The sequence below is a fragment of the Heterodontus francisci genome, chromosome 1 (assembly GCF_036365525.1).
Source record: "Heterodontus francisci isolate sHetFra1 chromosome 1, sHetFra1.hap1, whole genome shotgun sequence".
NCBI classification, from domain to species: domain Eukaryota; kingdom Metazoa; phylum Chordata; class Chondrichthyes; order Heterodontiformes; family Heterodontidae; genus Heterodontus; species Heterodontus francisci.
Genome location: NC_090371.1, coordinates 267096797 through 267110705, shown reverse-complemented (window position 1 = coordinate 267110705; position 13909 = coordinate 267096797). Strand labels below are relative to the sequence as shown.

The 13909-nt window shown below is 42.6% G+C and overlaps 1 protein-coding gene across 6 annotated transcripts in view; it reads right to left on the bottom strand.

The window, feature by feature from the left end:
- The window catches only part of LOC137376173 (putative leucine-rich repeat-containing protein DDB_G0290503), a 156902-nt gene that overhangs the window by 105896 nt on the left and 37097 nt on the right, over window positions 1–13909 (bottom strand). For 5 of the 6 annotated variants that reach the window (XM_068044234.1, XM_068044261.1, XM_068044252.1 and 2 more), the window contains exons 6-9: window positions 5551–5607; window positions 4310–4381; window positions 1743–1872; window positions 324–463 (exon numbers count right to left, since the gene is read on the bottom strand). In XM_068044234.1, coding sequence (XP_067900335.1) covers window positions 324–463; window positions 1743–1872; window positions 4310–4381; window positions 5551–5607 — 399 coding nt within the window. The remainder of the gene's footprint in view (window positions 1–323; window positions 464–1742; window positions 1873–4309; window positions 4382–5550; window positions 5608–13909) is intronic. The other variant, XM_068044244.1, reaches the window with a different exon arrangement.

Here is a 13909-nt window from a genome sequence, read left to right as displayed (position 1 = left end):
CCAATTTTCCACTTTTCTTCACCTAGTTCAGCCTCACGCACCCCCAGGTCAGCTTCAGATAGCATAGTTAGTTACAGAGCAAAGCTCTTTCCAGCTGTATGCATTAGCCTCAACCTCAAAAGATCAAACACCACCCAGGATACCATTGTGAATTATTTCATTTTCCATTGCAGCAACTGTAACTTGATTTGGAATGAAAACTAATGCCATCATGTTGAATACAGTACAGTTTTATATATATAAATAAATTAATTAAAAATGATACAATAAGCGCTAATTATTCAGCTACATTTAGATGCAATTCTTCATGAGGAGCTCCGCACCTTCTCCACATCTCCAGTCCTAAGAACCTGCATTACATCTGCCAATATACAAGTGTTTGCTTCTAGCAGTGGTATAATACGCCCTTCCTTTACAGCCTCAGGCAGTTTCGGATAACCGCAGATACATTCAGAAGCGAGTTCTGTTGAAAAGCACACAGAGATTTATTAAAACTTTTGTTAGCTTTAGCATATTATATTGTGTTTCATTCTTTTTCCCAAACTAGTAAGAGATTGTCACATTTTGGGATGTTTTTGATCAATTGACTTCAGAGGAAGTCTGAATTATATAAAAATATTGTTGTTGAGTTAAATTTAGCTGATGAGAAATGAAATCCATAAAACATATGCATTCTAAGAATGCAAATCCAATCCAGTCGAGTTGTTTTTCTTTCATATCACATCTCCTTCAGACAATGAGGGTTAGTTAAAAAAAAATCTTCATAAACATTCAAACATATTAACCTGTGAGACCAGCAGGAATGCGAGAGGCAGGTCTCAGACGTCCACAGCTAACAAGGCTAAGCAGCAGCAGATTTAATTGGCAACAGAGAGAACTGGGAATGGTTCAGAGGTCAAGTCTTCGCTTTTCTGTCCAGTTAGGACTCATCTCGATCTGTAGAAATCTGAAGTGGACGTTGGACACAGAGGAAGAGAACTCCCTTCCTACATTTGGCGTGACTAGTCTCAAAGATTTGTTATAGTCAGTAAAGTACTAACAGGAACAGTATGGCCTGCTGTGTGTGTTATAAGGAGAGTTATAAAACACTGTGAAATTCACTGTAAGCTATTCAATCATACATTACGTACAACAAAAGAACAGGTTACTGGTTTACAAATAGGCTTGTCTCACTACAACATTCATCTTCTGGGTGGTGGAAACATATGTGAGAGAGTACGTGCGATACTATAGTATCCAGGTCACACACACAAAGATGTTTCATTGTTATGACCCCTGGGTCATGTTTTTGCATGACTATAAATTTGGCAGTAAAGGGAAACTTGACTGTAGGGGATGCAAGGTCCATTCACAAAAGAGATTGATGATCCAACAGACAATCTAGTGCCCACCCAAAACTTGAAACACAGATATACTGAGGAAAATGTTGAACATATTGGAAGATTTGTTTTTTAACATTAAAAAAGAATTGCATTCATAATAAAGAGACTTTGAAAAGGTTTATGTGGTACAGTTTGTAATATTGAAAGATTAAACAAATGCTTCAGCTACCTTAACAAAACAGAAAGCTCTCTCAATAGAATTTTAGCAAGGTCTGAAATGAGTTTACTGGTCTACAACAATTAAAGGACTGACCATTATTTTACAGTAAAACACATTCTTATCATTAACAATATGACAGGCACTGATTATAGGAGTAATGAGGTTGACTGCAGGATGTAATATTGTATTCAATGCCCTACTTGCAATAATCATGGCCTCTTGAACACACTGTCCAATGGAGGGAGTCTGAGTGTTCTTGTTCCGAGCTGAATCCAGCACAGCTGCCCACTTGTCCTGCAATAGCTCTTCCCGAAACAAAATGTCTCCATTCTGATTAGAACCAAAATATTTTAAGTTAGTGTATGCTACTGGACCAAATTCAATTAATTAATAAATTTAATCAATTAGTAAAAATCTGGAGTTGAAAGCTAGTCTCAGTAATGGTGCTGTGAAACTATCATTTATTGTCATAATAACCCATCTGGTTCACTCATGTCATTTAGGGAAGGAAATCTGCCACCCTTACCTGGTCTGACCTACATTTGACTCCAGACCCACAGCAATGTGGTTGACTCTTAACTACCCTCTGAAAAGGCCTAGCAAGACACTTCATTGTCAAGACTGTTTAAGGATGGGCAACAAATGCTGGTCTTTCCAGCAACACCCAATCCTACTACAACATAAAAAAAAGACTTCAAAAAGATGGCTTCCATGTTTGGCTGGTCTTAAAAATGAACACTTACCTATTAAAATTTGGCTTATATCCTTGTCACACATTAAAGGTAGTTTTCACCTTCATCATTGGGCAGTAAACTGGCAGAGTAGATCACTGGCCCATTATAGAAACTGTCCAATTTTTATTTCCATTAGAAATGAAGATCAAGTGGGTGATCAGTTAACTGCCCAACAATGAAGGTGAAAATTACCTTTGTTAAATTTGAGAGCGGCAGATTAAACCTGTCTGCACCAAAATAAAATCAAGTTCATACTTCTCTGATTGAGTCAAATAACCACTATTAACTGATTCACTCAAATACAGAACAGGAAAGCTACTAATCAGGAATGAGGACCCCCACAAAAAAGCAGCACCAGAACCGCCAATCTTCCTATAAAAGATACAAATCTTTTTTGTAGCAGCAATCATATCACTCAGTTTATTTTCTCTAACCAGTTTCAACTGTCCAATAGATTATTTTAAAAATTCATTCTTTAATCATTCTTGGATGTGAACATCTCTAGCAAGGTCAGTATTTATTGTCTAACCTAAGTTGCGCTTGAGCCAATGGTGTTCAGCCTTCTTGAACGGCTGCAGTTTGTGTGGCCCCGTGGTGCTGTTAGCTAGGGAATTCCAGGATTTTGACCCACTGATGATGAAGGAGTGCGATATATGTCCAAGTCAGGATGGTGTGTGACATTGAAGGGGGATTTCTAATCAGGTCCATCATATTCATCAATAATAAATTAATTTTGCTTTATTTTATGGCAAAAAATTCCTAAGTAGAAATTCTTGTTAATCTAAAAAGCAGGGATTTTGCATCCTTCCTTCTCAGTTTTTCAGCTGAACTAGATGAGGAAGGGGAAGTAAATGAGTCAGGAATGTTATTTATGGTATCCTGTTCCATTTTTACATCGTTTTCATTTTTTGCCAGTACACCCAATACGGCATTTTGTAATGATATTCAAATGATGGAAATAAGCCATTCATTGTATTGTCTAGTATTTTCACTATAGCAAAGCTGGATGCCAGGGAGACGTCTTTATCCATGGTGCTCAGCATTATCAGCGTAGTAGTGAGAGGGTGTAGCATTTTAATTTTGATGCACTTCAGGGATTTAGAATACACAAAGAAATGACTGATACTAAATTAGAATTTGTTTTCAATCCAACAGTTCTAGAAATTTTGCTGGTAGAGCTCCAGCTCTCCAGAGAAGAGTCTAACGTCCCGATTGTTATTTGGAACTAAAGAGAAACTCTTTAACACTGGGAAAGTACAGATTAATCTGATCTATAGCAGTGGTGCAGTGTGCTACTGGAAAAGTAACATACAGTTGATAAGACAGACAAAGAATTTATAAAGATGCATGTCACCCATTGTGAATGCTTGTGCAAAAACAACAGTGTGCAAGCTTTCTGAGTTTTACAATGAGAGTTATCGATTGCACAGACTATAGTAACAAACTTGAAAGATTTAAATACTGGGATCTTTAATCTGCTGCACGGAGGTGACTGGCAATGCTATACTTCTCCCCGCCACATGGATGCACGACTGCCTCCAACTATCTTTATAATCTCAGAGCCATTTCAGTTGCTGGGCTCCTATGCTCTGCCTCAGCTCCCTCTGGAAGAAATAAGTGTCTCAGCCAATTTGTCTCCCTTATCCATGACATAGGCTGTGGAGTGTTGGAAAATTATTTAAAAGAACCTGAGGCCATAAAACCAACTGGGGCCAAAGGTACTTTCCGGTGGCAGGAGTTTATCCCAACAGAGAGATGAAAAGCTCAGATTCTACAACTGTGGAATATCAAGACTTCAAGTTTTATTTCGTACTTTCACAAGAAAATAAAAGTCGGTAAAATGCCATTTTTAATTCTCTGAAAGTTCTGGCAAGGGTCTGCATGTATATTTTCAGGTAACTGTATATGGAGAAATTCATTACAGTTAGAGGTGTAATTCTATTCATTTTCCAACACAAGGATTCAGGAGTGCAAGGCAAATTTGCATTCTGACTGGTAAAATGCATAGTTACTGAGATTCAACATTTTTTCACCTGCAGCTGAGACCGCAAGTGGGTCAACGAGTTCTTTAAGTCTCTGTATTTGTTTGGTGAGGTCTCCTCTTCCTACAAAAAGGAAGTAAACACAATATCAAATTAATTGTAATGATGTTAATGCAAAGTTTCACTCTCAATAATTGTTTCAGCAGAACCTGTAAGGATTATATAAGGGTTTGAGTGCTTATTTTTGTTCTGACCCTTTTTAAGCTTCACATTTAGATACATCTGCTAGAGACATTCCCAGCACATTAATCACACTGATAAATACAGATAGCTCAACAAATCCCATTTAATACAATTCTGTTTTTCAGCATACCACATTACACTGGATAGAAAATTTTAGTATATATATATATAAAACCTTTTATGCAGATGCTGAATAGACGAGAGATAGATACCCCAGCCACCCCAGCGGGTCGGATGGTGGCGTGAGGGCAACGTGAAATTGAGTGGGAGGCTCCGGGAGGCCTTCCCGCTCTGCTCCCACCTCCGGCTAACTTTATGGCGGTCGGGCGGTGGGGGGGGGGAAAACAGCCCGCCCGCCCGCCCAAGGCCATTCAATGCCCTTAAGTGGCCACCTAACTGCCCTCGCCTGCCTCCACAGGTATTTTACCCGCGGCAAGCAGGCATGCTGGGGACATGAAAGGCTATCCAGTGATAGCTGCCGGCCTTTCCCCGTGCCTGAGGGCCGCCCCCGCCTCCCAACCCACTCCCGAGACCCAAAACGCAACCCCCCCCCCCCCCAAATGACTACCCTTGCCCCACCGGCACGACCGATTACCCCACTGGCGAGGCAAGCCCAACTTACCCGAACTCCTGGCTCCATGGCATCAGCTGGGCTGCAGTCCCGCCGACTGGCTGGCAGCTCACTGAGGCAGGACCTCCCCCCTCAAGCAGGTGGATGTCCTACCTCAGGACAATTAAAGCCCGGGGACCCATAAAATGGCGAAGTCCCATCTGCCTAAGGTAAAAGCCAGCCCAATATCTCCATTTATCGTGTTACATTGGGTTATAGCTCAGCAAGACAGTAGAAAACTGGCATCCATGGGATACAGAATAAACCTTGATAGGCATCCTCACCTGAAATCAACACTGATAAATAGATCTGATAACCATCATTGGATTGAGCATATAACTCCAAACAAGACACAATTTTTTTTTCTGCTTTTTTCCTACAGGTTCTGAACTGCAGTTAACTAACTTCCCACGAAGTAATTATCAGAATGTGAGCTTACCATGTGGTGAAACATTGCACTGCAGAGGCTGCTCAGGTACTTATACTTTGAAGATACCTAACGAAGACAAGCAATAGTTTTAGCAATATGGCAGTTGGGCTGTGTTTTCCCTCTGAACTCATGGGAGAATATGTTTCACATCTACAAAATTAATTTTACCATGCGTGTAATCACTTTAATATATGTTTGTATTGGTTGCAATTTCCCACATCTTTGTGCATGAACATTGTGTATGGATTTTTTTGTCCCTTGTAAATGAACTAACAACACCTTGCGAAATTCCCTTCCAATTTCCTTTAAAAATAGTGTGAACTAGTCACACCAGATGCAAAGTGAATCTAAACTAATAAGTAATTCTGATCCAGCGCTGGATTCCAGAGGAAAAGATGTGAGGAATTTATTTTCTTCATGTATTGCAGGAAGGGAAGGGAACGACAATAATAACTTGCATTTATATAGCACCTTTAAGGTAGTAAAATGCTACGAAGCACTTCCTTCACAGGAGCAAATTCAAACAAAATTTGACACCAAGACACATAAGGAAATATTAGGGCAGATGACTAAAAAGTGTGCTCAAAGAGGTAGGTTTTATGGAGCGTCTTAACGTAGGGAAGAGAAGCAGAGAGGTCTAGGGAGGGAATTTCAGAACTTAGGACCTTGGCAGCTGAAGGCACAGCGAGCAATAGTAGAGTGATTAAAATTGGGAATAAAAACAAGAAATGCTGGAACCACTCAGCAGGTCTGGCAGCATCTGTGGAAAGAGAAGCAGAGTTAACGTTTCGGGTCAGTGACCCTTCAGCTTAAATTGATTAAAATTGCGGATGCTCAAGAGGCCAGAATTGGAGGAGCACATATATCTTGGAGGGTTGTAGGAGATTACAGAGTTAGGGAGGGGGGTAAGGCCGTGGGGAGATTTGAAATTAAATAAAAAGATAAAGAGGTGTGCTGAAGCCAGAGTACATGCTCACTATATATAGGGCTGAATTTTACCAGCCCCTCGACGCCGGGGGTTGTGGCGGTGGTGGGAGCCCGTAAAATACTAGCGGGAACGGCCTGCCATGACCCCCCAACGCCGAGAAGACCCTGCCGCATTTTACCAGCGGTGGTGAGGCCTCGGTGCAGTCCCCCCACCAGACAGGGGCAGGGCCTTCATTTGCATCTTGTAATGAATGCAAATAAATGGTAAACAACTTACCTAGATTGGGCAGCTGTCCCACAGCAATATTCCGGCCTGTGGCCGGAAGTCCCGTGCCTTCCGATCCCCGTTTGGGGATTCAAGGCGAGACACTGGTGGGAAGGGGGGAGGCGTTTAATTTTCAGGTCGAGAGGGGCAGGGAGCAGGAAAAACAGTTTTTATTGGCTGTGGGGATGGTGGGAAGGGGTTGAAGGGCAAATGTGACGAAGTTCGGGGGAAGGTTCAGGTTGATAATAAAGTAAATTTTCCACATGTATGTCAATAAAAAAATATTGGGGAGGGGGGTTGGGAAAGGGCCTCCAGCTTTTAATTACTTCTTAAATGAAAATGCACGATAATATGACTTTAAAGATTTGAAGCCCTTTAAAAATGGCGCCAGCGTCTGCCCGGTGGCACCGGACGCCATTGCTGGGGGCGGAGTGGCCGCCCCCCTCTGTGTCATTGGGGGCGGCCGCTCCGCACCCTCCATTTAAATGAGACCCCACGCAAAATATCGTGGGGGCTCAGCGGCGGCGCTTCCGCTTCTGAAGGCCGCCGACTTCAAAGTGCACCGCGCCGCTAAAATTCAGCCCATTGTTCTTTTGGTAAATGAGTGAATTTTGTAATTAAATTTTGCTCTCTTTATTTTGACAGTGGAAAGAAATAAAATTGCAGTTCCATTCTCGATGTCTATCTGTTATCAACGTAGCCTAAATATTTCTTGAGATACAAGCAGAGTACCATACAAGTGACCTTCTGAATCGTGCAAAGCTCTCAGCAATTTGTGCTCATGTACTAACTCATATAATCATAGAGTGGTTACAGCACAGAAGGAGGTCATTGTCCCATCATGTCTCTGCTGGCTTGTTTCAAGACCAGCTCAGTTAGTGCCTCTCCACCACCCTTTCCCCATAGCTCTGCAATTTCTTTTCCCTTCAGGTGATTCATGCATAGGTGAAACCTCTGTAACTATGCAGAAGGCTTTCACATAGTTAAAAGCATGGCACAGTAGCACTTTTGCCTCTAAGGCAGAACTTTGTCGATTTGGACTCCATTTCAGTCCAGTACAGAGTGAATGCTGCACTGTCAGAGGTGCTGTTCCATTGAAGAGACATCAAAATGGGGGACTGTCGGCTCCAATGTTTCCACCAAGACAAAGATCAATTGGCCATTCACATCACTGCTATTTTTGGAATCTTGTTATGTGCAAAATGGGCACTATATTTGCTTACATAACAGTCACTGCATTTTAAATGCATTTCATTGTATGTCAAGTGCTTTGAAATGCTGAGAGACGTAATATATTTTTGATGATTTTATGATATTATTGACATTTCTTTTGTTGCACTGACAGCGTGACTTGTGCACTTGGCTGGAATTGCGTGAAAATCTTCGGAACAAAACCACTGAAATGCAATCATCTGAATTTTGTATTAGTGGATTTGGCTACAGATATCCTTTGCAGTCATTTTTAAAGGACGCTTTCACTTTTTCCTCATTTATTTAGAGATACAGCACTGAAACAGGCCCTTCGGCCCACCGAGTCTGTGCCGACCAACAACCACCCATTTATACTAATCCTGCAACAATCCCATATTCCCTACCACCTACCTACACTAGGGGTAATTTATAATGGCCAATTTACCTATTAACCTGCAAGTCTTTGGCTGTGGGAGGAAACCGGAGCACCCGACGGAAACCCACACGGTCACAGGGAGAACTTGCAAACTCCGCACAAGCAGTACCAAAACCTCACCAAAATGGACAACTACCAGGCCATAGGTGACATAAACAGTGGTGACTATCTGCACCGATTAAACACCTTTAACATAGCAAGACATTGCAGAGCACTTCAACCGGGGAATGATCAAAGAAGAGCTAGGAGAAGAATTTGAGGAAGGAACTGAGATGTGATGAAAGGAGGCTCTCCTGGAGGAATTCCAAAGTGCAAGTCCAATGATAGCTGCAGGCCCTACTACCAAAGGAGGAACAGAGAGAATGCGGTACACAGCAGACCAGGAGCAGGAGAGGAGAGAGTCTGGGCCATACTTTGATCTTCAGCGGTAGGGTGGGATAAGGTGAAAATGCATGGATTTGTTGGTGGATGGAAACCCAACTCAAGGTCGAATAGGACACTGAGGATGCCCTCTTTCAGATTCAGGCTGAGGAAACAGCTGAGGCCAGGGTTGGAATTAGAGGTCACTGTATGGAATTTCTGGTGGTTAGGAGTTAAAACAGGGCCCAGAAACATATAACTACATTTGAAAAAGTTTAATAAATCTGACTGAACATCTAACTAAATGTACTGTGAAAGTCTGCCTTATCCTGCATCTGAATTGTTCCATGCCTACTTTTTGCAACATGCAACTATCAGGCTGGTAGGAGATGAACTAGCGAGACCCTAGTCTATTATCATCTAGAAAATTCATTTTCCTACCTATTGATAGCTGGCTGGGTAATTATGCTCAGCTTTTGCAGAGCGCAACAAACAATAGCAAACCCTCTCCTTAACTGAGCTCTGGTACGTTAGGGAAATTGGCTCCACTGTCTGTGCTCAGTGCTCAAGTGGCCTCATGGGTCCATCTTGTTCAACACTCTGTCATGAAAGCAATGCTCCTTTAATTTCTGAAATAGTGTTTCAAATTTCATATTCCCCTCCCCCCCCCAATTAGGTATCAATACTTTTACATCAAAAAATCTTAAACATTTAATTGTTTCAGAACCAACGATTCCACTCCCTAGTTATTAAATTGTCTTCTTAGCCTGTTCTTGCCTTTTCAGCCCTCAATCTTCACTTTCTCCTTTTACTATGTATGCATTATTGATATTAACAGATTAATAATTCATGCCTCAATCCTGATTCGCATGTACAAAATTCTACGAGAGAAACCTACACGAGTGCGTGTATGTGCACAGGAGAGGTTGCATTTTCCACAGCCTAACACATTCTCCATACAGGTTTGTACTTTCAGATAGGAAGGAAAATTTTGAGCACTAATCATCTACCATCAAAATGTTGGAAGGCAAGTCATTATAATGCTATATTTATTTTATTATTTTGATATTTTCCAAAGTTGCTGTGCATCAATTTCAAGTTACCAAAACATACAATCATGGACAGGCCACAACGGAAATGAGACAATTAAACTCTCAGGTCAATTAAACTCTCCTCCACTTACCCTGAAGATCATTGTCCTGACCAATATTTAACTCTCAACCAACATCACTAAAACAGATTGTGTGGCCATCAACAGATTGCTGTTTGTGGGTCCTTGCTGTGCGCAAATAGGCTGCTGTATTTCCTACCTGCATTCTGACCACTTAATAATTAAATTACACGTGTTGGAAAAATCCCGTCACAAGTGACATTTGAACGAAGAGGAGGGTAAAAATTTTGTCTGAGCCCATTTTTTTTTTTATGTCACTGGAAAAGAAAATCGAGTTTGGTATAAAAAAGGTGATGGATTTGCTGGGCTGAATTTTTTAGTTCCAGGGTCCCAATCCCGACACTGGTCTGAATTCCAGGTTGGGAGCACGGAGGTGGCCATGGCAGGACCCTGGAGGTGATTTTCGAGGAGGCGGCCAGTTAAGAGGAGCCCCGTCCAATTAAGGATGGTAGGCAGGCTCCGCAGCTGGAGCCAATTGGATTACCGAGGCTCTGGGCGGCCAGCAGCCCCTGGGGGCAAGTGGGCACTGCCGATGTAGGTGGGAGACCGGGAGGGTGCCTCTATATGGAAGAGCCCCTCTGAAGACTAGACTTGTAAATAATACAAAATATACTGTGGCCACAGCTACCAGACCATCATTGCAGAGGAGGAACCCTTCCACAGCATGTCCTGAGGCTACAGCTGCAGCCCTCGCAGCCCAGAGGATCCATGCTGGACTGCTTTGCAGGATGTGCCTCTGGGTCCCCCATCCCCAGCCTGCCATCAGGAGGCCTCCACCATTCCATCCACGGGCTCCAGACACATTGGGGGGCCCGTCTGCCGCCTGGAAAATCCAGACAGCGTGAGAAGAGTGTCAACAATTGGCTTAATTGGCTTACTTTAACTGGCCCTCAGAAGCTGCCTCCTTGAAAATAAGCTGGAGGGGAGAACACACCGGCAGACTGGCACGTCAGCTGGTGCGAGAAATTGCTGGCAAGCCTGCCTTCAAGCCTGCCTCCACCTCAGGATGAAAATTCTGCCGGCTATGTGCCTGATTCTCACTACTGACAAAGACCAACTTCACCCTGTATCTATTTGCTTGTAGGTCACAGTATCCAGTTTGCTTGAGTGTAATGATTTATAATGCTTACTGAAAAATTTATGACTGATGATCAAACTCAAAATGAAGATGTGCATGCTGATTAAATGTAAAGCGCAAAATCTTAACCCTCCCCGAGAGGCTGCGGTAGGTCACTATTCAGTGAAGATCAGGGGAGTTTGACCTAGTGTCCTGACCAATATTTACCTCCGAATCAACATGACATAGGACATCCAAAATGAGGCAATTAAACTCTAGGGACTCTAGAATCTCAGGCAACCAAACGATGTGTTCTGCCCATTATTTATACTTCAACCAGTATTAGTAAAGCAGATTATCGGGTCATTATCACATTGCTGTTTGTGGCACTGTGCAGTACAAGAATTGGCTGTCATGTTTCCTATATTGCAAAAGTAATTCATTGATGTTGGGATGACCTGAGGTCATGTAAGACACAATATAAATGCGGTTTCTTTCTTCGTCATCTTTCTTTAATTGTGAGTGAGACACAGACATTAAAGGCTGAATTTTTCCAGGGATGAAGTCTCACTGCTGGGGCTGAAAGTGGGACCCAACCCTACACCAGCAGGCGGTGCCACCCTTGGCGGCATTTTACTCGCAGCGGCCAATTAAGAGGCTCCCACCTGGGCCATCATCCAATTGAGGACTGTAGCCTACTGTGCACCACCACCCCCCCCCCCACCCCCCGCCAGAGGGCCGGCAGCTCGGCAGTGCCACTGCCAGCGGTGACCACAGCTGAGGCCACAAGAAGGAGAGGGTGCCTCTATGGCGTGGCACACTCGAAGACCAGGTAAGTTACTTTTAAAGGCAAGTAGGCCCTGATGAACGGGACGTGGAGTTTTGGGGGGACACCTTGAAGCGGATCTTCAGCCATCTCCAAAAGGCTAGAAAAATTCAACCCCAAGACCACTATAATTATGAAAGAAAAACTGAACTACTTCCTGCCTCAGCCTTTATCATATGTTGAATTTTCTTATATTTTCATGATATATGACAAACGTCAACAAAAAAAAAATCAAAAACCTGCTGGTGCAAATCTGGGATGTTTGCACTAAGACGACAAATCCACATAGGCCAGAATCCAGCCCAACCTTTTCTAATGGTATAGACTGAATATTGTTACGGAAGTGATTTTTTTTTTGTTAAAATAAATGTTGGACCAGTTTTCTTTTCAAGAGGGCGCTGAAAGAACTAGTTTGGCAACAATGTTTATTGGTTGTCACGTGACTCAAGTTAAAATAGATTAGAAACCCTGGTAACAGGGGGAGATGTGGGCAGAGAAGTCAGTGATGCACCCCTTGATTGGACAAGCCCAGGAGCAGCAGCTCGCACCTGTGTGAGAGAAAACTCACAAGCTTGTGGTTGTAGTGCCAGTGTGTATGTTTTACCTTCTGGAGTGAGTGGCTAATAAAGTGAGCCTGCTGCAGAAGAAGTGAAGGAAGGAGAGAAGACCACAACCCAGCTCGCTTTCCAGCAACTCTGTAAAAGACCCTGAGAAGTCCACTGTGTCAATTCATCTCATCTCCTGTCTTTAAGGAAAATCCTGCTAGATTCGTTCTCAACACCACCTGAAAAGAACTGTTCTAAAAGATCGCAGTGACCCATCTACCTGTACTTGGAAGTTAGACTGTATGCTAGTTTTGGAACACAATATATCTTTTTCTTCAGGAATGGGCAAGTAATCAGCCCAAGAGTTATTTTTGTCTGTAACAGAGCTCTGAACAAAAATCCCTTTTATTTTTCGCGTATGTGTGTGAGAGTGAGAGTGAGAGAGTGAGAGTGAGAGGAGCGAAGGTAAAAAGGGGACTTCAAAATTTTAATCTGTGTGTATATGCTTTACTTCATTACTAGTTTGTTTTGATGTACATTCAAATATAGAAGAGATGTGAAGTCAGTCTGGAAGGCAGAGTAAATGTAGAGCTGTTAAGGCTCAAGCAAATAATGCAAGGCTGGATTGTATCTATTTTAATGCAAGCTGTCTTACGAGTAAGGCAGATGAATTGAGGGCGTTAATTAACACATGGCTATATGATATTATTGCAATCACAGACATGGTTGAGCGAAGGGCAGGACAGGCAGCTTAATATTCCAGGGTATAGAATCTTCAGACGTGATAGGGAAGGGGGTAAAAGAGATGACATTGCACTGTTGATCAAGGAGTCAATTACTGCAGTAAGGAGGGATGATATCTTAGAAGGTTCCTCTAATGAGGCCATATGGGTAGAACTTAAAAAAAGGGGGCAATCACTTGGCTGGGAGTGTACTACAGGCCTCCAAACAGTCAGGGAGAGATAGAGGAGCAGATATGTGGGCAAGTCTCAGAGAGGTGCAAAAACAATAGGGTAATAATAGTAGGGGATTTCAACTTCCCCTATATTAGAGGGGATAGTATTACTGCAAAAAGCTTAAAGGGGGCAGACTTCTTTAGGTGCATTCAGGCATGCTTTTTGAGCCAGCAAGTAGAGACTCCTACAAGAGGAGGAGTTGTGCTAGACTTTCCTAGGAAATGAAGCTGGACAAATGGTAGAAGTGGCAGTGGGGAGCATTTCGGAGATAGTGACCATAACTCTAAGATTTGAGTTAGGTATGGAAAAGGACATAGAGGGACCGGAAATAAAAGTACTGAAATGGGGGAAGATAGATTTCAATATGATAAAACAGGATCTGGCCAAAGTGGATTGGGAGCAGCTTCTAATAAGAAAATCTACATCAGACCAGTGGGAGTCATTCAGAAAGGAAATAGTGAAGGTTCAGGTCCAACATGTTCCCGTAAAGGTGAAGAGTAGGACCAACAAATCAAGGGAACCCTGGATGTCAAGGGATATAGAGGATTGGATAAAGAAAAAAAAGGAGGCTTATGGCAGATTCAGAGCACTGAAAACAGAGGAGGCCCTAGAGGAGTATAGAAATTGTAGGGAG